Source organism: Acomys minous, assembly GCF_964271855.1.
Source record: "Acomys minous genome assembly, chromosome: 15".
NCBI classification, from domain to species: Eukaryota; Metazoa; Chordata; class Mammalia; order Rodentia; family Muridae; genus Acomys; species Acomys minous.
Window position 1 is genome coordinate 44,533,471 of NC_140497.1, and position 25,604 is coordinate 44,559,074.

A 25,604-nucleotide genomic window follows, 5' to 3' on the forward strand; every position below is an offset into this window, starting at 1 on the left:
CACTCTAACAAAGTAAGTGAAAGACTGTTATAATAAAAACTTTAGGATATTGAGGGAATAAATTGAAGGACATCAGTAGATGGAGTGATCTCCCATGGTCATGGTTAGGCATGATTAATATGGTGAAAATGGCTATTCTACCAAAAGCTGCCGATGCCGCTCCCGTCCAGCAGGAAAGACACCAACACCGGGAACTCTTCTTGTAGCAGTTTTTATTCAGGATCCTTGACTATCGGGTGACCCTGGGAAAAGCTCCCACAGAACCTTTTATACTGTGCCTGTCCTATCAGAAACTGCCACGTCACCACTCCTGGTTGGTGCATTCGGATCACACCACCTCACGCCATGCCTTGTCAGATCACACCACCTCACACCATGCCTTGTCAGAATCACGCCATCTTACGTCATGCACATAAGGGGCTTGCTCACTGCACATGCGCAAAGGTTTTTCTCACTGCGCATGCGCAAAGGATTTTCTCACTGCGCATGCACAGAAGGGGGCGCATTGCGCCGGTGAAGCAGCATGGCTTCTATGGCTCTCCACAAAAAGCAATCTCCAGATTCAATGCAGTCCTCTTGAACATTTCAACACATTTCTTTACAGAAATAGAAAAAGAACAACCTTAATTTTATATGGAAACCAGACATGCATACACCACCATCACCATCACCACCATCTCCATCCCCACCAGCACCAGCATCAGCACCCGCCAGCACCACCATCACCAGCATCAGCACCCACTAGCACCACCATCACCACCCCTACCTGCACCATCATCACCACCACCATCACCATCACCACCATCTCCATCCCCACCAGCACCACCATCACCATCACCATCACCACCACCATCACTACTGCCACCATCACCACCACCACCACCACCACCACCACCAAAAATAAGAGCAACAACAAAATCCCATCCTCAAACCAATCATGAATAGTAACAGAACTGCAGGAAGTATTACCATCTGAGATTTTAAGTTGTATTACAGAATTATAATAATGAAAATAACATGGCATTGGCATTGAAAACAAAGATGTTGACCAATGGAATCGAATTAAAGATTTTTTTTTCAAAACAGAGAATCCAGACATACACACTGGAGAAAAGAAACCATCTTCAACAAATTGCACCTGTCCAACTGAAAGCCTACATGTAGAAGAATGCAAATAGATCCATATTTATCACTCTCAACAAAACTCAACTCTGAACAGACCAAGAACACCAACATAGGACTAGACACCCTGAATCTGATAGAAGAGAAAGCGAGGTAGGCCTGAATTCTGAATAGATTTTCTTGCTAGGGAATGTGGTTGTTTGAATAGAAATAACCCCCATGGACCCATATGATTGACTGCATGGTCCATAGGGAGGTGTGGCCTTGTTGGACGAAGTGCGTCACTGTGGGAGTGGACTTTGAGGTCTCCTAAGCTCAAGCTATGCCTAGTGTAGCACAAAGTCTTCTGCTTCCTGCAGACCAAGATGTAGAACTCACAGTTCCTTCTCTAGCACCATGTCTGCCTGCACACCATTGTTCCTTGCCATGAGGGTAAAAGACAGCCCCAACTAAATGCTTCCTTTTAAAAGAGATGTCATGGTCATGGTGCTTCTTTACAGCCATGGAAACCTTAACTAAGACAGGGGAATCCTTCTGAAACATCCATTATTATGGTCAAGGAACAGTCATCACTCCCAAGTTGCTGAATTGACTGGCCAAACAAAATCACTCCAAGGCCCTTATTCCAGAAGTAACCATACACTGTGTTAATTTGTGGCTGTAGTCATAATTTAGTACTTAGCTTTTGGAAAAATATTGGAACCACAGCTGAAAAATGTCATAAGCAGTTGCAAGAAGAGTTTCCATGGTCTTTTTGTAGATTGCAGCGCAAATTCCGCTCTACCAGGAAGCGGTTATTCTCACATGCATTAGAGTACGTTGGCATGTTTATACAGGAGCACAAATGTACACATTCAAATATGTGGCAGTAATGGGGAAGGTGCAAAAACAGATTTCTCACTTAGGCATTCATAGCTATGTAAATGTACAAAATTATGAAAGTGAGACTTCCCATTATCATCTCTTGCCAGAACGTTCCCATCTGTCCCTAGATGGAATGAATGTTCGTGATGGTGTTTATGTGCCCAAAACATAGCTAATAAGAAAAAAGAAGCGAAGTAGGGTGGTGCATGCCTTTAATCCCAGCACTTGGGAGACTGAGGCAGGAGGATCTCTGTGAGTCCGAGGCTAGCCTGGTCTACAAAGCAAAGCCTACATAGAGAAACTCTGTCTTGAAAAAAACCAAAAAGAAAGAAAGAAAGAAAGAAAGAAAGAAAGAAAGAAGCCTTCTAGATCAGGAGTTCTAGACATACCTGACCTATTAGAACCTAGACATGGAGCTAGTTATTGCCTGAATTCCCTGTTCATTTTTGAGTCTTAAATATACGGGCTTTGCATTTTTCTCTCTTCCTTCCTTCCTTTTTTCTTTCTTTCTTTCTTTCTTTTTTTGTTTTTTGTTCTTTTGTTTTTCGAAATGGGGTTTTTCTGTGTAATAACCCTGACTTTCTTGGAGCAATCTTTGTAGACCAGGCTGGCCTCGACCTCACAGAGCTCTGCCTGCCTCTGCCTCTCCAGGTGCTGGGATTACAGGCTGCACCACCATGCCCGGTTTATGACATGTTTTTGCCTGCCTCCAGGCTTCCGTGGATTTCTCTGGGTAGCTGGTCATTTATGCACCTTTCAGTTTCCCATTTGGCAATCTCTTTTTCTCCTGTGGATATCTTGCTCTTATTCTGCTTGTTAACCTCTATGGGTGCTTGAGTGGAGGCGTCACAGGCAATTTCTCTTATTGTTCAAACACTCCTTCAATAGTTCACCTGGGCGTGAATGTTTATGAAGGTTTTTGTGTAACTTCTAGAGCACAGATGATGAAACAACACAGAGGGCCATGTAAAATGTAGTAGTTGGTCCCCTAGATTCTTTCCAGATCCATGGGTTCTGAGCAGAACATCCTCCTTTCATCTGTTAGCTTTGTGCCATGATGTCCTCCTTCTCAAAACTCCCATCCATCTGCTTTGTGGGGCTACGTCATAATTTTCTTCTTCTTTCCATGAACATCGAGTCAGCTTTCTCATCTGCCTCTACTCATCACTTTTATAAACAAAGTCTCCATTCCAGGTGTTTGGCTCATTCCTAAGACTTAGCCCTGTAAGGGATGCCCATTATTTAGGACGTTCCACAGTTCATCCTTGACACTGCTCTTTAAGTTTATTCTTTGGTATGAAATGTTCTGCTTACACAAACTATTCTATTTACCACCCTTTAAAATAAAGCAGCACTCCTCACCTTTCTTTTTGCCAGCTCTCTGTTCTCAGCCTCAGCATCTCTCCTGTGTTTCTGATATTCTCTCTTAAAACTCATCTTGTTTCTCCCAATTAGAGTTGCCAGGTAAAATACACAATGCAAAGTTGACTACTTCTTTCAAATAAACAACAAACAACTTAATATTATAGGTTAATTAACATTGGCATTATTGATATTGTATGGGGCATGCTTATACTTAAAGCTATTTTTTTTGTTTATCTGAGTAATCAAATGCCTCTGAGCATCCTGTATTTTAATTTGCTAAGCCTAGCCACCCTACATGGCGATATACATAATCTGATTATAATGTACACTCCCTCCATGTGTAATTAATTCATCCACTGTATGTGCAGAATCTCATAATCTTGATGCGACTGCCAAATCCGTGGTGAATGTTTTACTTCTGTGGAAATTGTTTCAGAGTCGTTGGAAGCAGCTCTCTGCTGAGGAGTCTGCTGTGATACACAGCAGATATAATAAGACACACAACCCCCTGCTTTGCTGCCTTTAACAGGGGAACTCCTGCTGGCTCTCTAGCAGGGGAGCAACTGCAGAGCTTAAGGAAACAAGAGGCATAATGGGTAGCTAAAGGAGAGGACTCAGCATTGTTAGAATGGGGAGGATGCTAGCCGAAGTCTGAAAACAGTAGGTGAGGCCTCCTGTCTTTGCCAAGTTCTAGTCAAGTAGACTGGGGAGACAGCTCAGGCTCACTCATTTTGAGCCCAAGAGGTTTTCCTGTGCTGTAGAAATGCACAGCACAGATGTTATTTAACAGTTACCAGAGATAAGAGAGAGGCACACACACACACACACACACACACACACACACACACACACACACACACACACACAGCGAGAGCAAAAGACAGACGGGGGGGGGGCAAATGAAGGGTATGAAACTTGGTTTTTTTTTTTTTTTTAAAGCTTCAGAGGTTCCTGTTCTTGAATGAGAATTGAAATCAAAGCTCTTATTCAATGCACCTTTTATGTATGTCCTGGTAGATGTGTTGTTTTTCTGGCTCCATTCTGTAGTTCTTTGTGTGGCACAACATGCTCTCTTATTCAGCCCAACCCAATAGCAACCTCTGCACTGCCAACATGTTTACTAACACACGTGGAGCATTCAGCTTCATTGAGAAGTGCTTGGAATTCAGATGCTTTCTTTGAGCTACCCAACACTAGGTCTTTCCTTAATTCTAATGCTTATCAGCTCTTTGAATTGATGTTTTGCCCAGAACATTGAATCACATTTCTATCCCAGTTCATAGAATGATTTCCAGCCCCAGTGTTCTTTGTTGTACAGCATTTGAAAACAATGAGTTCCATTTGTCCTGTTGGCTCATGAAATTGCAAATATCTATCTGCTTATTATTATTAGTATTATTGTTAGTATTGTTGTTTCTGTGCCAGAAACACTACTGTTTGATTATTCTCCAAATACAACTATTGTTCAGTTTCTCGGTGTGTTACTTGGGAGTTGGTGGCCACAGCTGTCTCATGCATTTTTTTTATTTGGGCAAATCTCACCTTAGTAGAGTGCCTCTGTTCCTTTGTGCATGATGCAATTACTACATGCGCACTAGTGTGACCCCAATCCACAAGCTGTACTTGTGTCAATATTAAGCTATTTTATTACAGTGGGTTGAGTAATAGGTTTCTCCTTCTTCATATATATCGATATGAGAAACTGTTTCTGAATGGGACTGGTTTTGCTGGGTACCACTTGTTCTGGGGAGAAAAGCTATTTGTTCACAGTCATTCCAACAAACACTGCTACCCTGAGCATTCAAGAATCCTGCTTTGATTTGAACGCATTTCTTTGTGTCCTTTTTGATACTTAAGGGGGCTTTAGTGGCTCAGTAAGTAGTCCAAGCCCAAATCCCTCTTATCATTGATCAGATGATAATGTCATCAGGAATATAGCTCATAGAAAAGAATCCTAGGACGCAGACACAGCCTCACCACTATTATTTTCCCTGCTTGATTTTCTTTTCTTTAATCTGAAAACTTCTTTGAAGTCAGTGGGAAGCCTTCAGCATAGGGAGAGGGAGTGAACCCAGTCTCATACGAGAGGTTTCGCTGACAGCCACTATCTCCTTCCTTCTCCAACGCTCCGCTCCGTGAGCTGTTTGAGGTAACTGCCTGCTTTGCTTGTCTTGAATAAGGGTTAGCCTTTGCTTTGACTCTGTATCTCTATTATATTTTTATCTGTATATTTTAGATACTGGTGGTGGTGCTTATGAAGGCTCTAGTGCAGCTTTTAGACACAGGACAGTAAGACAAAACAAAGACAAAACCCAAAAACTCCATGAATGACTTAGTTATGCGTCTTATTACAAAATTCTGGTACATTGAACTTCACAAACAGATCTACTGAAGAATAATTTGATGCCAAGAAGCCATTCATTTAACACATGCAGCTTGGCACACTATTAAATACAGATTTGTTGCTGAAACTATCATCATTAATAAGGTGGTGAACATACCCAATGTGTCCAAATGTTTTCTCCTGCCTCTTTGGCAATTTACCCCAGCAATGAAGGACAGTTAAGGGATAGTTAACTAACCAAGTTAAGGTTGGTTGATCAGTCATATCGTCAAAGAAAATTGTATAAACACAGGAGGTAGAATTCAGAATTACAGTGCAGACAGATGGATGTGATGGCACAGGAACCCGGAGAATCAGAGTTCAAGGACACACTGGAGGACACTGGGGAACTTTGACCTCAGAACACACACACACACACACACACACACACACACACACACACACACACACACACACACACACTTCAGCAGTCTCTCCCTGTGGAAGGATTGTAAGCTTTGTCCCCGGTAAAAGCAGTCTTGGTGGGCTTTGCCCCTTGGAAACACCACGGATACTCCACTAAGATTGACATTATGATAGACTGAGTGGAGTCATCTTGGGTCAGGAATTCAATCATCAATTGGAGGAGGGATCCAGAGGCAAGACCGGCCACTGCACCCTAGAGAGAGACTCAGGTGGAGAGGAGAGGAGAAGGCTGCAGGTTCGGACCATGAGGGTGCCGATCGGATCTGGGAGAGGATCAGCGTGCAGGCCCAGAGACACCAAGAGACCCATCCTGTGGAGCTGATACCTGGAAGGTTTATGGTTGTTTCCCTTTAACCTTTTCCCCTCCTGTATGGGATAGTTGGGTTGTATAATAAAGTCTAGTTGTTAAGAAACAAAACCAACATCTCCCAAAAGTAAGTAAAGCCAAGTATTACTTAGGAAAGTGGTTTTTAAAAAAATATATTTTATTACTTTATTCATATTACATCTCAATGGTTATCCCATCCCTTGTATCCTCCCATTCCTCCCTCTCTCCCATTTTCTCCTTACTCCCCTCCCCTATGACTGTGACTGAGGGGGATTTCCTCCCCCTGTATGTGCTCATAGGGTATCAAGTCTTTTCTTGGTAGCCTGCTATCCTTCCTCTGAGTGCCACCAGGCCTCCCCATCCAGGGGACATGGGCAAATATGAGACACCAGAGTACGTGTGAAAGGCAGACTCCACTCTCCACTCAACTGTGGAGAATATCCTGTCCATTGGGTGGATCTGGGTAGAGGTTCGAACTTTACTGCACATATTGTCCTTGGCTGCTGCCATAGTTTGAGCAGGAGGAAAGTGTTTTATACATAGTTAACGGATACAAACTAAAAGTCCTCTGATTTGGGCTCCTTTGTATACTGTGTTTTTGGTGCATTGAAATACTTTAGAAACCTTGCACCAATTCAGCAGCACCCTACATCCATCAAGACCAAGGAAGGGACAAGGGAGCGGGACATTGTAGCAGAGTAATATGGGCTCTAGAGAGTAAAAATTGCCAGGGCAGGCTGGAGGGATGGCCCAGAGGCTAAAGCTGGAACCCATAGACGTGCTGGTGGGCTTAGGGACTCCTGGAATTCCAGCCTGGGCAGTTGGAAATAGAGGGTTGGCTAAATATGTGAATAAAGCTTTTCCATCACCAATCCTCTCTGTCTCTGTCTCTGTCTCTCCCCCTCCCTCCCTCCCTCTTTTCCCTACTTCTCCTCTCTCATATTGTTTTGTTGTTGTTGTTAAAACAGCAAGCAATGGGTCTAAGATTTCCACACAGTCCCTACCATGTTTTCAGTGTTTTTAATCCTGGCCATTATGACATTGAGTCTCTCACTGTATTTCTCCAGTCACTAATGGCATTACTAACCTTTAATTATCCTTATTTTTTGTATTTATCATCATTGGTAAAGTATCTATTTGATTCTTTTGCTCATTAAAAATTTTATATAGCTGGGCAGTGGCAGTGCGTACCTTTTACCTTTTAATCCCAGTACTTGGGAGGCAGAGGCAGGCAGCTCTCTGTGAGTTCAAGGCCAGCCTGGCCTGCAGAGAGAGTTCCAGGACAGCCAGGGCTACACCAAGAAACCCTGTATGAACAAACAAAAGACAAAAACCAACAAAACAAAACAAAACAAAACAAAACAAATTCATGTATGCATTTCTGTGCGAGAGACTGAACCCTCATGTATGCTAGGGATATACAGCACTACAGAGTAGGCCCAGCTTATATTTTCCCTTAAAATATTGGATTTTCGAGAGCTCTTTATATATTTTCCTTCATGTTCCTTGTGAGGCATAATCTGCAGACATTTCCCACCACTCCTTCTTCCGTATTTTACTTCTCAGTAGAGAATTACTCTTCAGAGTAGGAGGTCTCAATCTCAATGAAGTTCAATTTATTAACTGTTTTCTTAGGGATAGTTTCCGAGGTACTATGTCTAAGAAACGTTTGCTTACATACACATTTCTCTACTCTCTTTTATTTTCCTAAAAATATTATAATTTTGTCTCTTAAACAGATTTGTGGATCATTTTGAGGTGATTTTTGCATACGGTACAAGATACAGATTGAAATTTAAATTTTAAGGTATGTATATCCAATTGCTCTAATGTTATTTGTTGAAAAAATTTTACTTTCTCCACAAAATTTTACCTTTGTTTCTTTACATTTTTTAAAAATTTAGTATAATTTATTCAGATTACATCCTAATTGTTAGCACCTCACTTGTATCTTCCTGTCCCTACTCTCCCTCCCTCTTCGGCCTTATTCCCCTCCTCTAGACCTCTGACAGAAGGGGACCTCCTCTCCTACCATATAACCACAGCCTGTCAGGTCTCACGCAGATAGCCTGCTTCCCCTTCCTCTGTGTGCTACTAGGCCTCATCACCAAGAGGAAATGATCATGGGGCCACCAGAATTCATGTCAGAAGCAGTCCCTGCTCTCCCCACAACCATGGAGAATGAACTGTCCCTTGACTAGATCTGAACAGGGGGCCTAGGTTTACTGCATGCATTGTCCTTGGCTGATGCAACAGTTTGTGCAGACACCCTGGGTCCAGATCTGCCAGCCTTGATGGTCTCCTTGTTGGGCTCCTGAACTCTCTGGGTTTGGTTTCTCTTCAGATCGAATAAATCTTTCATTTTTTACCTTTGTGTTTTGACAAAAAACAATTGGTCATATGTAAGCTCCCACTTCAGGACTCTCTATTGTCTTTTGTCTTTCAGAAATGAATCTTACATAGATTAGTCAGGATTTACTGTTGTTGTTGTTAAGTCTTAGTGGTTATTTATATTTTTATATTAACCCTTTATCAGATCTATGACTCACAAAATCAAAATCACTGATAGTACTTTGTTTATTTGGTGTGTGTTGGTGTTTCTGTCTGTATGTACTTGGGTGTGTGTGTGTGACAGTGAGAAGACAAATGCGCTTTATTCACCATGTGAGGCCAAGGAATTGAACTTAGATTATCCTACTTGGAGGCAAGTGTGTTACATGCTGAAACATCTCCCTTGATGATGGAAAACATTTTGTTGCCATTTTTGCCATTTCCTTAGTTACTTTATTACTCTTATATATAAAATTGAAATAGAATTACATCATGGTTCTCTTCCTTTTCCTCCCTACAGATCTTCTGAAGCACCCTTTCTTCAGGTCCTCCCATATCTCCCTCACTCTCAAGTTCATAGCCTTTTCCCCTTGGCTATTAGTGTTAACACACGCATGCACACATATGCATGCTTTTGATGTAAAAACCTCCTACTGTTTTTTCGCTTCCAATGTGTCACCTGTGTTCATGATGTCCTTTTAATGAGACTTGCTTTGGAGACGAAAGACTATTTTTTAAGCAGAAATAGGTAAGTTAGTTGTCTTGGGACACAGAAAAAATTTACCCTACAACTAAGTGGCTTAAAACAACATTAAATAGTACGGGTCAGGAGCTTCGGGGTGGGCTGGCTGGGAAATTTGCTTTGATGTCGGCATAATGTGATTATGCACAGTGTAAAGTTTCAAATGGTGATTTCTGTACCTCCCCCATGTCTGGTTGCAATCCTTGTTCTGAGAATCTCCTGTCTCAGTGTTATGTAACCACTGTTCCCCAGTTGTTCCCTGTTATGTCAAGAAAGAAACATAATAGCCAATGGCTGAGCAGGGGAGAATATAGAGATGGATGTTTTGCCAACCAAGGAAGAGGGAAAGAGAGAAAGAGGAAGTGAGGGTTCAGCCATGAGGAAAGGTCCAGGAGACATCTTGGCAGAACAGCTGGAGCAGAGAAAGGCATAATATGCAAGTATGTAGGGGATTTCAGCTGGGAGGTAGCCAAATTAGGTTAGAGGATTAAAATAGACTAATACTACTCAGTTGTTGTGGCATAAAATTTGTTAGATAAAGATAAAGTTCTGACCTTAATTATTTGGGTACTAGCAGGGGTTAAGAGAAAACCTGCAATACAATTTTAAAATAACCACTAACAGTTGGAAGTTCTTCCAAGGTGGTTTTTTTTTCTTTTTTTTTGGTTTTCTTTTCTCCTTTATTAATTTATTCTTGTTACATTTCAATGGTTATCCCATCCCTTGTATCCTCCCATTCTTCCCTCCCTCCCATTTTCCCCTTATTCCCCTCCTATGACTGTTCCTGAGGGGGATTACCTCCCCCTGTATATGTTCATAGGGTATCAAGTCTTTTCTTGGTAACCTGCTGTCCTTCCTCTGAGTGCCACCAGGTTTTTTTTTTTCATGTCAGCCATGATAATGGCTCCTATATGTAGGATAACTAAGTTTGTTCCATATAGATATTTCTACAGAGATGCTTTGAGTACCCTTGTGAATTGCTAACTCCTTTTGTTAAAAAACAACAATATCAATGAGAACTCAATACCAGCAACAAAAACTACACAAGAGCATAAGCAGGAGGGTTTCACGCCTTCTAAGCCTTAATCTTGTAAGGAAAAAAGGATGGTAGGACAAAAATAGAAGTACTTTTCTGATTTCTATTAATTTTTAAGTTTGTAGTTGAAGATTTTTGAATGACTAAGACTAATGATAGACTATTTTAGAAATACTGTGATAATGTTGAGAATTAGAAGGTGCTGGAACTATTAAAGAGAGAGGATAGAAACAAGTCTTGTAAATCTGAGTGTATGTGATTTTAGCTGAGGCATCGTGCCTGATGTGAATGGGGTATGTGGTGTGTGTGTGTGTGTGAGAGAGAGAGAGAGAGAGAGAGAGAGAGAGAGAGAGAGAGAGAGAGAGAGAGACAGAGAGAGACAGAGATGAGAGAGACAGAGGGAGACAGAGAGACAGAGAGACAGACAAAGAGAGACAGATAGACAGACAGAGATACAGACAGAAACAGACAGACAGACAGAGAAACCTTTTGGAGAGGTCTCGAGGTACTTTGGGGATAATCTGAAGGACATCATTCTGGTAGACAAGCCAATGGTATCTCCTGCCATTACAACTTGAGTATAAAAAGTAATTTACCATTTTATTCTATTTATTATTAAGCTGTTCACTTAAAGAATCATGAACACTATTTCTAACTATTAGCTACAGAGATATCAAGAGTCACAAGGCCTTTGATTAGCATACTTGTATTAGCTGACTCCTCCCTCCCTTTCCCTATATCTGAAACCTGAGAAGACATTTGAAAAAGTGGAAGAATTTATTTTCCCTTCTGTATTTAACCCCTTGTACCTACAAGGTGTGGTAGAGCAGGGAAGGCAAACTGATTGGCCGCACAAAGTCCACGACAGTATTATAGCTCCTATGCCACATTCCCAAGAACCTATATTCTTCAACCATATCTCAAACAACTCCCAATAATGTATTAAAGTTTTGAATCCATCTACAGAACAAATTCTTGATTAGGTGAGGGCTTTTTATAATTTAACCATCCCTAGAAAACCCTCATAATAACATGCACACAAATACAAAATGCCTTAGGCTCTTCTTCATCCACTCTGGTTGACAAGATCAAGTATTAATCACATTTATGCACAGCCATTAAGGGTGGCTTCGAGTCCTGGCCCTCTTTCTATCTCTTCTTCCATTCTAGTTTTGGTTAGAAGGTGAGTTGGTTAGAGTGAGAATGACTGCACGGATCCTATTGTTGGAGCTGTTTGGGACGAACTCATTGGTGATGTTTCCCTGGAGTCAGGTACTGATGTTTCCCAAGACTGTACCATTCCCAGTGTGTTCTCTCTCCCTCCTACCCTCAGATCAAGATGTGATCTCTCAGCTGTCCCTGACACTATGTCTTTGCTCACCATTGTGGACTCTAATTGTCTGAAATGCTAAGCCCAATTAAACAATTATGTATGCAGGGGGAGAGAGAGAGAGAGAGAGAGAGAGAGAGAGAGAGAGAGAGAGAGAGAGAGAGAGAGAGAGACTGAAGCAAAGGGAAGGCACTATAAAATATGCTTCAATATTCATTTTCTGGTTGTTAGTGGGACCCATTTAATTTCCCATACTTTCAAAACAGGTAGGAAATAATATTATTTTTAGTTGTTCATTGCAGTTTTCTTAGAGCAAATAATGTGTCTGTCCAATATTTAGGTTACCCGTGAAATTCTGCTTCTGCAAATACTTTTTAGAATTGGCCAATCAAAGTCATGCACATACTACAAAAACACCAATTGGTGTTTGACCGTCTCTCCAGTTACAGATCACAAGAGTAAACTATCTGCTCTACCTTCACTGGCACTAAAAAGGAGATACACTTAAGTTGGAGGTGGAATTCTTGCCATGGACTAATAAACTATTGGACACAAGGTAACGGGGGTGGGGTGGGGTGGGGTGGTGGTGGTGGTGGTAGTGGTGGTGGTGGTGGTGGTAGTGGTGGTGGTGGTGGTGGTGGAGGTGGTGGTGGAAATGAAGAAGCAGAAATCTCAAGCTTGGTGGCATTGTGGGAAGAGGTGAATACCACAAAAGGAGTCCCTCCCCTCCAGGGGCTCATGTGGCTTCATGAAAGACTGGGGCCCTGGACGCTGGATTTGTAAAGCAGCCAGTTCTAGTTGTGAAGATTGCATATCTGTTTATCGAGACTATGCTGCAGCAAAATACTTGATTTGCTTAAATTTCTGTGGCTTAATTTTGTAGCAGCAGGGACCTATTTTGTCTGAGCAAACTTTCGTCTTTCCAGATCTCCAGTAGAGTCAAAATTACAGGAAAATGTTCACTTCTAATGGGGATAATGATTAAAAACACAATTATAACTCCCTCTAGCCTACCAGACAGCTCACCACGTAGCTTGCTATTTAAGTGCTGTAAAGAAAGGGAGCTATCTAAATGCTAAATAACAACACAGAGTGCCCAATGCAGCAGCTAGAGCAGGAGTAACCAACGCAGGCTGGAATACAACTGGACACAGAAAATAAGCATGCTCTTAATTTTAATAAGAAGGACAAAGCAATCATTGTCTATATTAGGCAAGGATTACATAAGTATATACAGTTTATACAATTTAAACACTGTCTTTATTCAACAAAATATCCTGGTGGGTGTAAACAAAGCTAAAACAACATGCTGGCAATCAGTGTTAGGCCCCAAAATGTTGAATGTGTCCTCATAGCTTGAAGACTGTTTGGCTCAATTACCTGTTTTTGCATACTTGGAAGTGTTTTCTAGATGATGCACAGGTTGTAGCTGAAGTTAAACTTGGGAAAGCACCAGAAACTATTCAAAGTAATTAAAATGAGCAAAACTGCTTAACGTTAGGAAGAACATAGCATTCATGGGAAAAGATGAGGCTCAAATAAATAGGAAGAGGTTAAACTGAAGGGTAGTTTTGAGAGGTTGTATGAAAGTGTGACATTTTAACATAATGCATTTGCTTCATATATGCTTTTGTGACACGAAATGGCAGGGGATTATTCATGTCAACTATTTACTATCTTACCTTTGCTTTTTAGAGTATACGCATATATGAAAATCTACGTTGCTTTAAAATCTATAAAGGTCTATGAGCAGAACAAGGATGGCGCCCATGAGCATTTCAAGCTGGATGGGGAAAAGCCATGAGGCCTCAACTGTACACAGAGCTACAGGCAGTGGGGCAAAGATGGGCACGGGAGAGGTGGCAGTCCCTAGGGTGTATTCGTGAGTTGGCTATCCAGTGCCGAACGGTCAGCCCTGAGAACATACATGTGAGGGATAATATACAAACTGAATGAATTATTTTGGGGAATATACATATGTATATCTATCTCTATCTATCTGTCTGTCTATCTATCTATCTATCTATCTATCCATCCATCTATCTATCATCTATCTATCTCCCTATCTATCTATCTATCTATCTATCTATCTATCTATCTATCTATCTACATATATATGCAGTAACAGTTAGTAAAAAGAGGCTAACAATTTAAAGGAGCAGGGGTGGATATCCTGGAGGGTCTGGAGGGAAGACAAAGAAGGGAGACATGCTATAATTGTATTCCAGTCTCAAAGAAGTGTAGAGGATAATGCATTATTTTATTGTCATTTGTTATTCAAAAAACAGGATAGACACGACATCCTTGGGTTAGGGATTAGGAGCAGTTAAAGGGTAAATAATGGAAAAGTAATGCGTTTCATGTTTCCCTGTCCAGTCTCCATGCACGGGCACTGTTTTATTTTTCCTTTTACGTTGCACTCGCATCGATCCTTCAGGGTTCAAGAAGGGGATGGAACTGTGGGAAAGCGTGAGAGCTCCACCAGGGCTGCTTAATGCATACAGCATAGGGAACGGTATAAAGGAGGCACAATTACTTTACAAAGAGATGCTCTGAACACCTTGGAAAAGTGCAATGCTGCGACATGCATTTTTGCCTGGAACATAGTATGTCCCTGGTAAATATTTACTGATAGAATTTTTGAGTGTTTTTTATTATTAAAGAAAGCAGTTTAGTTATACATCCATTTACCAAAACATCACAATCAATTTTCAGAGCCATGCTAAAGGTGAATCCATCACAGAGCCATTTTGAGGTAACATTTATCTTCATGGCGTGGAATGGGATCACCATAGCTTTAATGACTTACCGAGTCATTATTGGCCCGTAGATTTATAACTTATTTTAAAGGACGGTATCATGGAAAATAGCGTTTATTGAAAATGCCTGAAGTCCTTAAATAAAAAACATCCACCTAAATAGAAAGTCTTAGTGGAGACTATTCTATTTTTATATTGTGGTCAAAAGGAAAGAGCAGCAAGCCCAAGATTGCAGTGTGTGAATCATATTTAGTCCTCACCACCAGTACTGGACAGCCTTATTGCTCGTTTTGCTGAAGTGGGAGGAAGAATAAGGGATAGCTGTTATCTTCAGAGGGATTGCTGCCGCACAGCAGAGCTCACCACTTATGGAGGCCGAGTCTTGGGGGAAGAACCTATCATTTGCTGCTTTTTGGGAGGAAGCCTGCAATCGGCCACGTTGCACCTGAACTTCCTGATACTTCAAATAAAGCACCCGGACCCTACAGCTCTGAGAGCAACAGAGAGAAGCGTGGGCTGGCTGTGCTGCTGTCTGGGGCTGTCATGCCACGGCTCTTATTTGCCGGGCAGCTTTTATGAGAGCAAACTGATTCACAGCCAGTAGGGGAGAGAGGTCAATTTGTGGAAGCTGAGACTTCTCATTCATCATCCTACTCTACGGTCTTGTTGGCGATTTTATTTTCGGATATCAAACCAGTCATTTTGGGCTTGTTAATGCTTTTTATCAACTGATACAGCGCCGAGACATTGAAAAAAAAAAAAAAAGAGAGAGAGAGCTGAAGATGTGAGATAGTATGTGTTTTCCTTTCAGGCAGTTCAGACAGGAATCACTGATAGGACAGTCAACAGAGAAGTGTCTAGTGCTTGACTTAGGGTGGTCTGCCTGACACCCTAAAGCGCTCCTCTACCTGTCCTGCATGAATTTCCCTACCTCCAGCAATTTAAAAAAAAAACCTTTAAGAATTTTAAGGGTGTTTTAGAGATACCTTCTAAAGCCAGCAGACTTGGGCATCACCAGGGGGATGTCTTAGGAGAAGTGCATCTTTGAAAATATATTAAGAAGATATTTCGTAGCTGACAGTTAAGCAGCCTTTCTCTTTCAGATCTTGCATTTACCCTCCATACCCATGGGGTATAACAACTGTAAGGGTCTTTCAAGGATCTTGCTATTCAGGTAAAGGACCCTCAGGAAAGTAAAATATGGGCACGCGAGTTTTAGGGAACCGGTAAACAATCCTTTAGCTAGGCTAGGGATGGTTCCACAAGCCTGGAAAACTATTGTTACCAGGAGCTGGGGGCCAGAGGATTATCCTTGCCTGCAACATGAGTTTAAGGCCAGCCTGGGCTATATAAGACCTTGTTAAAAACAAAACAACACACACACACACACACACACACACACACACACACACACACACACACACACACACAGCGCGCCTTTTCCCAAAACCCCATAATCTACCAAGCATATGCCACTATTTATCCCTATCTTTACCTATCATCTATCTATCTATCTATCTATCTATCTATCTATCTATCTATCTATTTATCTATCTATGATAATGTTAGATACTGTACACATCATATATGGCCTCTTCTGTAAAATCATAGGTCCGGAGATAACATATACAAAACGAGTTTCCACATAATCAAACTATGTTAAGTTCAGATCTCATTGTGCAGTGAGTTTGCTTGCCAGGCGCGGCTTTGTACTTCTGCTCAGCTCAAACTGCTTTGGCTCCACAAACTTAGGTCCTCCTAGGCCTTCTTCCTTCACTTCCTCCTTCTTCACAAAGACTTCTCCACAATCACCCTGCAACCTTATTGTTCTCGGCTTCTCATGAACCAGATATGGATCTAGGGTCACGGTCGCCTAGACACCCACCTGGCCTGGCTCTCTTGGTCAACCAGGCTTCTGACGTGGTTTCTCAGAACGTGGCTAGCTATGAGGTCAATTCCCCAACCCCCTCCCCTTGACCCTAATTGATATAATTGATATCCTGCACAGCTGCAGCCAAGATCAATCGCTTCTCACCTCCTCACCCGCCTCCCTACATCCTGCTTTTAAAGTATATAAGCAGCCTGAGAAAATACAATTTTGTCAGCTTCATCAGACTCCTTGACTTGCTGTCCGTTCTTTGCGTCTCTTGTCCCCCATTCTCTCCCTAGGGGTCCGAGGGTCTCAGTTGATTGTCCGGCGGGCCTGGACATTTGATGATTCTCATTTCTCCCTTCTCTCAGTCTAGCGGTCAGTATTCTGGGGACTTTTACAGATGAACTGTTTTCACTCAACCTAACTGCCATAGGTAAGAGAAGTTAAGATTCCTGTTTGACTTGTTCTTTGCTTAAAACTCCAGAGCCCAGAAAGGTACCTGACACAATCATCACTTTTTTTTCTTCTAGAAAGAAATCATTAAAGGGCACATCCTTGCGGGAGTGCAGAGTCTAGGCAAACTGTGTCTCTCCGGGCCTGATGCTCCCGGAGTCCACAGACAGGTATGCTACCACTCAGAATTTACTTACCGAAACAATCTGCAGTCTTCTTTCTGCTTCCTCATCCCCCTGTTTTTGTGCTGCTATTTTCTCTCAAACGCCAAGAGGGCAATTAAATGCATAGTCAATTGAACCTAACTTTTTATATACAGCATGGGGAATCCCTAAAATGCTTTAAGAAACTGTCTTGGCCGGGTCTGGTGGCACACGCTTTTAATCCCAGCACTTGGGAGGCAGAGGCAGGCAGATCTCTGTAAGTTCAAGGCCAGCCTGGTCTACAAAAGTGAGTCGAGGACAGCCAAGGCTAAGCCCTATCTTGAAAAAAAAAAAAAGAAAAGAAAAGAAAAGAAAAAGAAATTGTCTTTACAGGTTCCTTGCATTCGTAATGGCACTTTCATTATTCTCATTCTCCTCAATATACTTGATTGATTGGTTGGTTGACACTTCCATTTTACTCTGTGTGCTTTGCCTCTGGCCTTTCTTATTTAGAAACCATCAGCTTCTCCTCACAATCTGAAAGAAGAAGAAGGGTCTTGTGGTCCAGCAGACGTAGGTCTTCATTGCACAGCCGTGGGTCATCCTCTCAGGTCTCAAACACAGCCTGATGTAACTGGGTGCCTGCTCCTTCCTACTCCATGCTTTTGTTGGCGCCTCTGTCACAAAGGCCGCACCTGCTTTTTATCCCAAATCTGTAAAGTCAGGGGTGTTTAAGGGCATCCTTTGGACACAGACCTTGGTCTGCAACTCCAGGTCCTCTCATTTGCCATTTAACCTCTGTCCCCTTTGCTGTAATTTCCATTTCTCAGAACTATGGAACATTCCATAAAATCTGACCTTTACCAGACTTTGCTTCTTTGACTTCAGCTTTTAGCCTGAAACCTGTAAAAATCTGAATTGCCCCCATATTCTTGAATGCTTGTCATAAAAGGCAAGATGAAATTTGAGAATCAAAATTAAATTATTGGCATGTCAAAGGTGAAATGTTAGGGTATGAAGTCCTGCCTGATATGCACTGGGTGGGGGGGTGGGGGGGGGAGGGTGTCTTTACGGATTTAGAATAAGGCTTGTTTCTAGCCTTGGTGTTAAGGAGATAGTTCAATTGATAAAATGGCAGCAGTGCAAGCCTGAGGGCCTGAGCTTGATCTTTGGCATCCATGCAGGAAGCCAGGCATGCTGGTGCATGCCTAGAATCCCAGCGCCTGGGATGTGGAGACAGGTGGATTCCTGGGGCTTGCTGAATATTGCTGAATCTCAAGCTCCAGGTCCAGTGAGAGACTTTGTTTTAACAGACAAAATGGACAGCCTGTGAGGAACAACACCAGAGGTTGATCTCTGGCCTCTACAGCCATGCACGTACATGTGGATTTACAGACAAATGAACATGCTTCTCTCCCACAGTTGGCTCCAGCCTTATCTCCTGTTAGCAGGAGGGAGGGCAGGTGTGTGTGCTTCCAGGATTGCCCACCTCAGTCTCTAGCCTTGCTCTCTTTGGGGGATTATTCTAGGGAAACTTCCATGGACCAAGATGTTGCCATGGCTATTATTGTATTAGTCAGTTGGCGTGGTTTGCTATGGTGTGGCTGTCACTTTCCTCATGTCCTTACTATTAGAAGTACCCACTTCAAACCTAATGGCTTTGAAGGATCTTGGAACACACTGGCTAATACAGAGGAGTCCGAGGCCCTTCCTTGGTCCTCAAGGTGCTAGTAATTACTCCACCTTGAGAATAGCATTTGTCATAAGAGAAGACGAGCTTGGGACTTTTCAGCCATATATAGCAGGCTGAAACCTTTCCTAGCCGTTCTTTGCTGCTCATCTCCTGTGTTGAACCACACTCACTGCCATTCTGGAGTGGATGGTGGTCGCCACAACACTAGAGCCTTTTCTGTTCTCATGCAGAGATGAGAATCTTTCTATTCTATGCAGAGATGAACAGCCTTTCTCCAGGGACTGACGGATCATTTACTCCTGGCAGAAGTTCTCAGTGTAGCACTCCAGTGTGCTGACAGGAGGGCCCAAGTTGACTCAGAAAAATACACCTAGGACTTTGAGTGCCAAGCAAATACTCTGATTCCTATAGAAAGCTGAATTGTAAGTCACTGTGTCTCAGATTTTTGCATTTTTGTAGAAAGAACACAATGAAGTTAATGTTTGCGTTCACTCAATCCATATGTTGACGACAACCAACCGTTTACCTTGAATGCCCATAGTAAGAGAGAACCCTCTATGAATGCACACAGCTTATGTTACTCGATTGAATAAATACAGCTTTGTGATTCTTATTTTTCTGAAGACTGTCTGAAAACTTGGCCAGAAGTTGGCTCTGGTCACTGCTTCTGAATTTTAAAACCCTTGCTGTTAGAAATCCATTCATTAAATTAAAGTGTTCTTAACGACCTTCTTTAAAGTCTTTAATTTGCAAGGACTGAAGGTCAGAACTATAATAGCAGTGCTTGTCCTTCTGATGTGCAGACACAGGTTCCCAGAGCGTGTGGAGAGTCATTTGCTATCATGTTTCACAGAGGCGCAGCTCGCATCAGAAAATAGTCCTCTTGTCAGAAAAGAGTGCCAAAGAGAAAGTGTTGAATATGACTGTTTGGATATGTTTCTATAATAATACATATTATTTGTGTTGTCTAGAGGATTTCAGCCTCTCTCTCTCTCTCTCTCTCTCTCTCTCTCTCTCTCTCTCTCTCTCTGTCTATCTGTGCTGTGTGTGCACACAAGAGTATGTGAGCATGTTTGTGTTTCTGCACATCTGTGTACTTGGAGGTAGTTGGAATCATCAGATTACATAGGTCCATAAATGAAAAGTACACATTTTCTCTGGATTAGATGAGCTTTGTAAAGTACATAAACAAGCCCTCCAGGTCACGTTTCCAGCTTCATCTCTGTTTCCTAATGAGGCCAGGAAGATTAAAATATCTACCGACTAGATGTGACTCTGCATTTCAATTATCTTGAGAGTTTCTCACCGTTTTCGATGATTTGGTAATAGCAGAGTGTAGCAAAGTAGCTGAGTCTCTCCTACCAAATATCAGACTTGTTTTCTGTTTTAATATACTTTAAAAGATCATAAAATGCTCTTAGAGTGACAGTTGAGCCTCAATATTTATGGGTTTCTGATTGCTGTAGCAGGTTAGGAAAAAACTGAAATGAGCCCTCAAGTAAATTTAAGTGGAGAAGATTAAGATTCAGAGTTATGGACTTGTTTCACTTGAACCAATATTCACTTTTTCCTGGATGTTTTACTGCTAAGCCTGGTTTCCCCACACTTGACAGTTTTTGAAAAAGTGCTGCATTTTTCTCCTAAATTATATGAGCTGTTTGTTTTATTTTATTCTTGAAAACAACCCCTTTTTGGATCAGCACTGCTTTCCCTACTCATGTTTTATACTATGAGCCAGCAATAAGCACCATTCACCCACAAATGAATGAGGCGCACATCAGAGAGTGAAGGAAAGGGGATCCCTCGCAGGGCACCATTCGTTATCTTTAGGATTTTTACACTGCAGTGTTGTCCACAAAGCTGATTTGCAGTGTGTGCTTGAATTCATTTATTCTTTAACTTCCCCAAGAATTTTTGTTGCTTTCTCATTCATATGCGTTGCATCTCATTACTAAATTAAGCTGTTTATCTTTATATAGCTCTTTAGTCAGTTTATGATTTCAGAATTGTTTTTTTTCCCAAGAGTATTTAATGCAGTGTGCTATTAATATCTTCTTATTTTGGAGGCACAGAGAGTGGTATGATGATTCCTTTTAAGGAAAGTGCAATACAGTTTTATACTAGAATATTTCACCATTGTTGAGAAGATTGTAGACATTGGTAGAAAAAAAACATGAAGGCTGTTAACAGCTTCACAAAGCAAGGGAGCAAGAACAAGATCTCCAAGAGATATTTTAAGGATGATAATTTTATTAAAGTTCACTAATGTCTGTTTTTTTTTAAAAAAAAAAACAACTTGAACCTATATTATTTTCCTTGAGACTTCTAACTAATTAATTTCGTCATTAAGTTACCTGAATGTTCCCCAGGCTCTATTTTAGATGGCAGTATAAGGAAACTAACAGACCCAAAACTCTTCCCTTGTGAGATTGATATGTGAATGAATCCTGGTGACATCGTTTAAAACAATAATGAACATAATGATGACCATAGCACATACATACTGTAGAGAAGAGAACAGACACAACCATGGAGAAAACAACATGGAAAACAGAGACATCGCCAGGGTTGTTTGGACAACGTTCGTGATTTTATATTTTCCCAAACAGCCATGGATGCTTCCAGAAGGCAGATGATCTTGCATTTGATCTTCAAGAAAAATTGTATTCTCAACGAAACCAGACAAAACTAGACTTGGTTAATTAAGGAAAATTTGAGGATGGGAAATCTTTATCCAGCATTAATTCTGGTTCTAGAGGAGGAGAAACCTGAGTTTAGCTTCCGTTCACCCCAGTCACGTTTACTTCTTACTTTATTTGACTACCTACCAAGCAACCTCTCTAAGCCTCCACTTGGCCTTGAAACCTGCAGTGGGTGACACTGTAGACAAGCATACAGCCTGGACTGATGGCTGATCCAACTGATACTTACCACTGCTAGCAAGGATTAGCAGAAGATAATGGTTAAGATTAAATACAATGCACATGAAGGTGCTGTGACACAGAGCAAAACCATCACAGTTAATAGTTCTTTAAGCAATGGAAATAAAGCAGAGGCACAGAAACTCGTGACACACAGATGTTTCTGGTAGACAGTATCTTAGTTTATCCCATGTGTATGTTGATTACATAGCCTGCAGGGAGCAGAGCTTGTATGAACCCAGCCTGTTCTGACGCCCAGTTACTCACTCTTGCCAGGCTGGTCCCAGATGGAACTTTGTAAGGGACATATTTCCTGTAGATATGACCAACTCTAGAACACGGGACGTCAAACATTTCTCCTCCACACATCCAAACCTAAAGAGGAGAGGGTAAAACAAAAGTGAAGGGTAAATTTCACCAAAAATTAATAGAATTTATGAAACATTTACAAATTTCTTTTTTAAAAATCTATTTTATTTTTAAAGTACGTGTGTGTGTGTGTGTGTGTGTGTGTGTGTGTGTGTGTGTGTGTGTGTGTTTACACGAGTATCTGGAGGCCAGTAGATTGTGTTGCATGCCTGGAACTGGAGTTGCAGGTAGCTATACACTGCTGGCTGTGGACGCAGGGAGCTGAACTTGGGGCCTCTTGAAGAGCAGGAATAGTTCTTAAGCACCGAGCCATCTCTCCAGCCTCCTACAAATCTCCTAAGGTTTATAACTTCTGTCATAGGTGGCTAACCAAGAGATGTTACAGGAGCTAAACTATCAGGGACATGGCTGCGACATCATGTCTTCCAGTAACATCAGAAGCAGAAGCTGTAATGTCCTAGCAACATGACCTCCCTAACATAGGTTGAACAAGGACACCAACAAACACAACAGACTGCCTGGGAAAAAGTCTAGGAGGCCCCAATCCTATACGAAGAACTACTGAAATTGAGTAAAGTTGAGAGTGGAAGAGGTGGCCCTCTCCTGGGAAGAGAAGACTAATTGGTTTTCCAGTGTCGAACAGCACTGAAAACATAATACAACTTACATTATATGGACTCAACAGGTTATATTTGAGTATACGTGTGTGTGTGTGTGTGTGTGTGTGTGTGTGTGTGTGTGTGAGAGAGAGAGAGAGAGAGAGAGAGAGAGAGAGAGAGAGAGAGAGAGAGAGAGAGTATGTTTGCAATAACAATGAAAAAAGAGGCCATGAATTTGAAGGAGAGTTGAGAAAGATATATGGATGAGAGACTTTGGAGGGAAGAAAGGGAAGGGATAAATGTCTTAATTTCTGAGTACATTGCTATGCAGCAATAGTGACCTTCTAAACCTTCTAAACATGGTAAAGGCAAATTGCAAATGTAGACAACCAAAATTTATGGATCACCCTTCAGTCTTATCTTACCATACTGTGTGAGACACAGTGCTAATTGTGCTCTTAGGCACATAGGTTAAAATTCCTGTGTATCTAGGTGGGGACACATGAATATTTCTTTCTGGTGGAATGCGAATAGAGGTGATATTTATCATTCCTGATACAAAGATGTTTTGAGTTGGGTCTATGGAGATGGCTCGCTTGGTAAATTGCTTACCACTTTATATAAGGAGGGGGACTTGAATTCAGTTCTGCATAACACATGGAAAACTGCCAGGCACGCACCTCTCTAATCTCAGTGCTTGGGGAGATATAGATGATCTATCTATCTATCTATCTATCTATCTATCTATCTATCTATCTATCTATCTATCTATCTATCATCTATATCATCTGCACCAAGATAAGAAAGATGTTTTCTTCAAGACTGCCAAATACAAATAGCCAAAACACCATGAATGTAACACTTACATGATTCCTGATTGTTTCATGGTTCTTCTTGCTGTAGGTTGTTTATTGTGTATATGTGTAATAATATAAATATGTGTGTAAAAAGAAAGATAATAAAAATGAAAAATTAGAAAATAAAAATTTGTAATTCTAAAATAAAAAAAAAAAAGATTCTCTCTTGCTATCAGACCATGTGCTGTGAGGAGACAGGAATTTTCTGGCACATGCTTTTGCTCCCCTGTGATGCTACCATTAGTTTGTAGATGTGGCCAATCTTTCAGGACACATTAAGGGATTGCCTCATAAGACAAATGAGGGCCAACTGTGGGAGGGAAGTCTGACCTTTCTCTGGCCTTAATTTCTGTTTTGGTTCAGATGGCCATAACACTTAAAAGGTGATACAGTGAGCTAAGTGCTGCTCATGGTGAGACTCTGACAGTGAAAGAGCTTCCACAACAGAAAGCTAAATCAACCACCATAGCATGGTGCTCTGGGCTGAGTGTTTATGTCTCTGGCCCTCAATTCAAAAAGTGCTACCCTACCCTCCATGTGTGAGAATATTAAGAGGTGGGGCTTCTGGGAGGTTATTAGAAGTATAGGTCTCATGAATGAGATCAGGGACCTTACATAATAAAAGAACCCTAGAAGGTTCTCCTGTCTTCTTTTGTTGCCATGAAAGGATAAGGTGGTGGCCATAGGAGACTTGGCAGATAGCCCTCACTGGACCTTCATCGTGCCAACATCCTGACCTCAGATACCTGGACTCTGTAGAGTACCAGATAATAAATTCTATGGTTTAAAAGTCCCTCCATCACGTATATTTTCTTGTAGCTGCCAAACAAACTAAGGCTCATTCCTTTTAAAGATACGAACAATCTTTAATAGACACATAGACATAAGATTGTGGTTGTTCTCAAATAGTACTATCATGTGCTTTTTAAAAATTAATGAATCATTTTATGGTTGCCTGTAACTGATCATCACAGACTTATTGGCTTAAAACAACCAGTATTTATTTTTTTTCATATTTCTGTATGGTTGTAAGTCCCTGTGAGTTCAGTGGACTCTGTACCGAGGGTGCCACAGCCTGAAGTCTGGGTTTCTGCTGGGCCGAGCTCTTACATGGAGCTTCTATGTGTGAAGCTCATTTAAAACATTGACAGAAATTACTTGTAGGACCAACACTTCATTTTTCTTGCTGGCTACTACTAAGGTCCACTCTACCAGGGGTGATTTCAGTACTTGGCCTACGGGCATTCTATCCCAGTAGAGGTGGCCCTAACTAACTAAGCTGTGGACACTGTGGTGGAAGTGTTTAATATCCTGAGCTGCACTTGACAAATATATTTTGCCTTGTACTATAAGATGTAATGCATTACTCTGGCATATGTAACACATATTATTTATATTATAAGTTAACATATATAATTAAACAAGGGAAAGAATCAAATAAATCAACATTCAAGTCTTCTGTCAATGAACTAGTCTCAGCTCTTTAAAATTCTTCCTTTCAGAAGTTGGTCAACCTTATATAAAGTAAATTTCTATTCTTCTGTCCAGATTAAAAAAAAAAAAGCTCAAGTCAATGTTTAAGAAAGCAGAAGAATATTTATTTTTCTGTATTCTTTTCACTACGAATCTTCAAAACTATAAATATCAGTTTGTATAAGCATGGTCCCCCAAAGACTCTTGTGCTTATGGGAAGTGGTACTATTAGGAGGTGTGGCCTTTTTGGAGTAGGGGTGGACGAGTTGGAGGAAGTGTGTCACTGTGGAGGTGGGCTTTGAGGTCTTATATATATGCTCAAGCTAAGACCAGTGTTGAGATAGTCTTCTGATGCCTTCTCTCAGCTTCTTCTTTAGAACCACGTCTGCCCACTTGCTTCCTGCCATGATGATAATGGACTAAACTTCTGAAACTGTAAGCCAGCCCCAATTAAATGCTTCCTTTATAAGAGTTGGCGTGGTCATGATGTCTCTTCACAGCAACAGAACCCCAAGTAAGACACATACCTTCTTTATA

The 25,604-nt window shown here is 41.4% G+C and overlaps 1 protein-coding gene across 3 annotated transcripts in view; it reads right to left on the reverse strand.

The window, feature by feature from the left end:
- GALNTL6 (polypeptide N-acetylgalactosaminyltransferase like 6) overlaps positions 1 to 25,604 on the reverse strand; it is a 1,047,269-nt gene that overhangs the window by 65,775 nt on the left and 955,890 nt on the right. For 2 of the 3 annotated variants that reach the window (XM_084760044.1, XM_084760045.1), the window contains exon 9: positions 22,037 to 22,144. The exons of the other annotated variant lie outside the window; for it this stretch is intronic. In XM_084760044.1, coding sequence (XP_084616170.1) covers positions 22,037 to 22,144 — 108 coding nt within the window. The remainder of the gene's footprint in view (positions 1 to 22,036; positions 22,145 to 25,604) is intronic. 3 annotated transcript variants of the gene reach the window in all.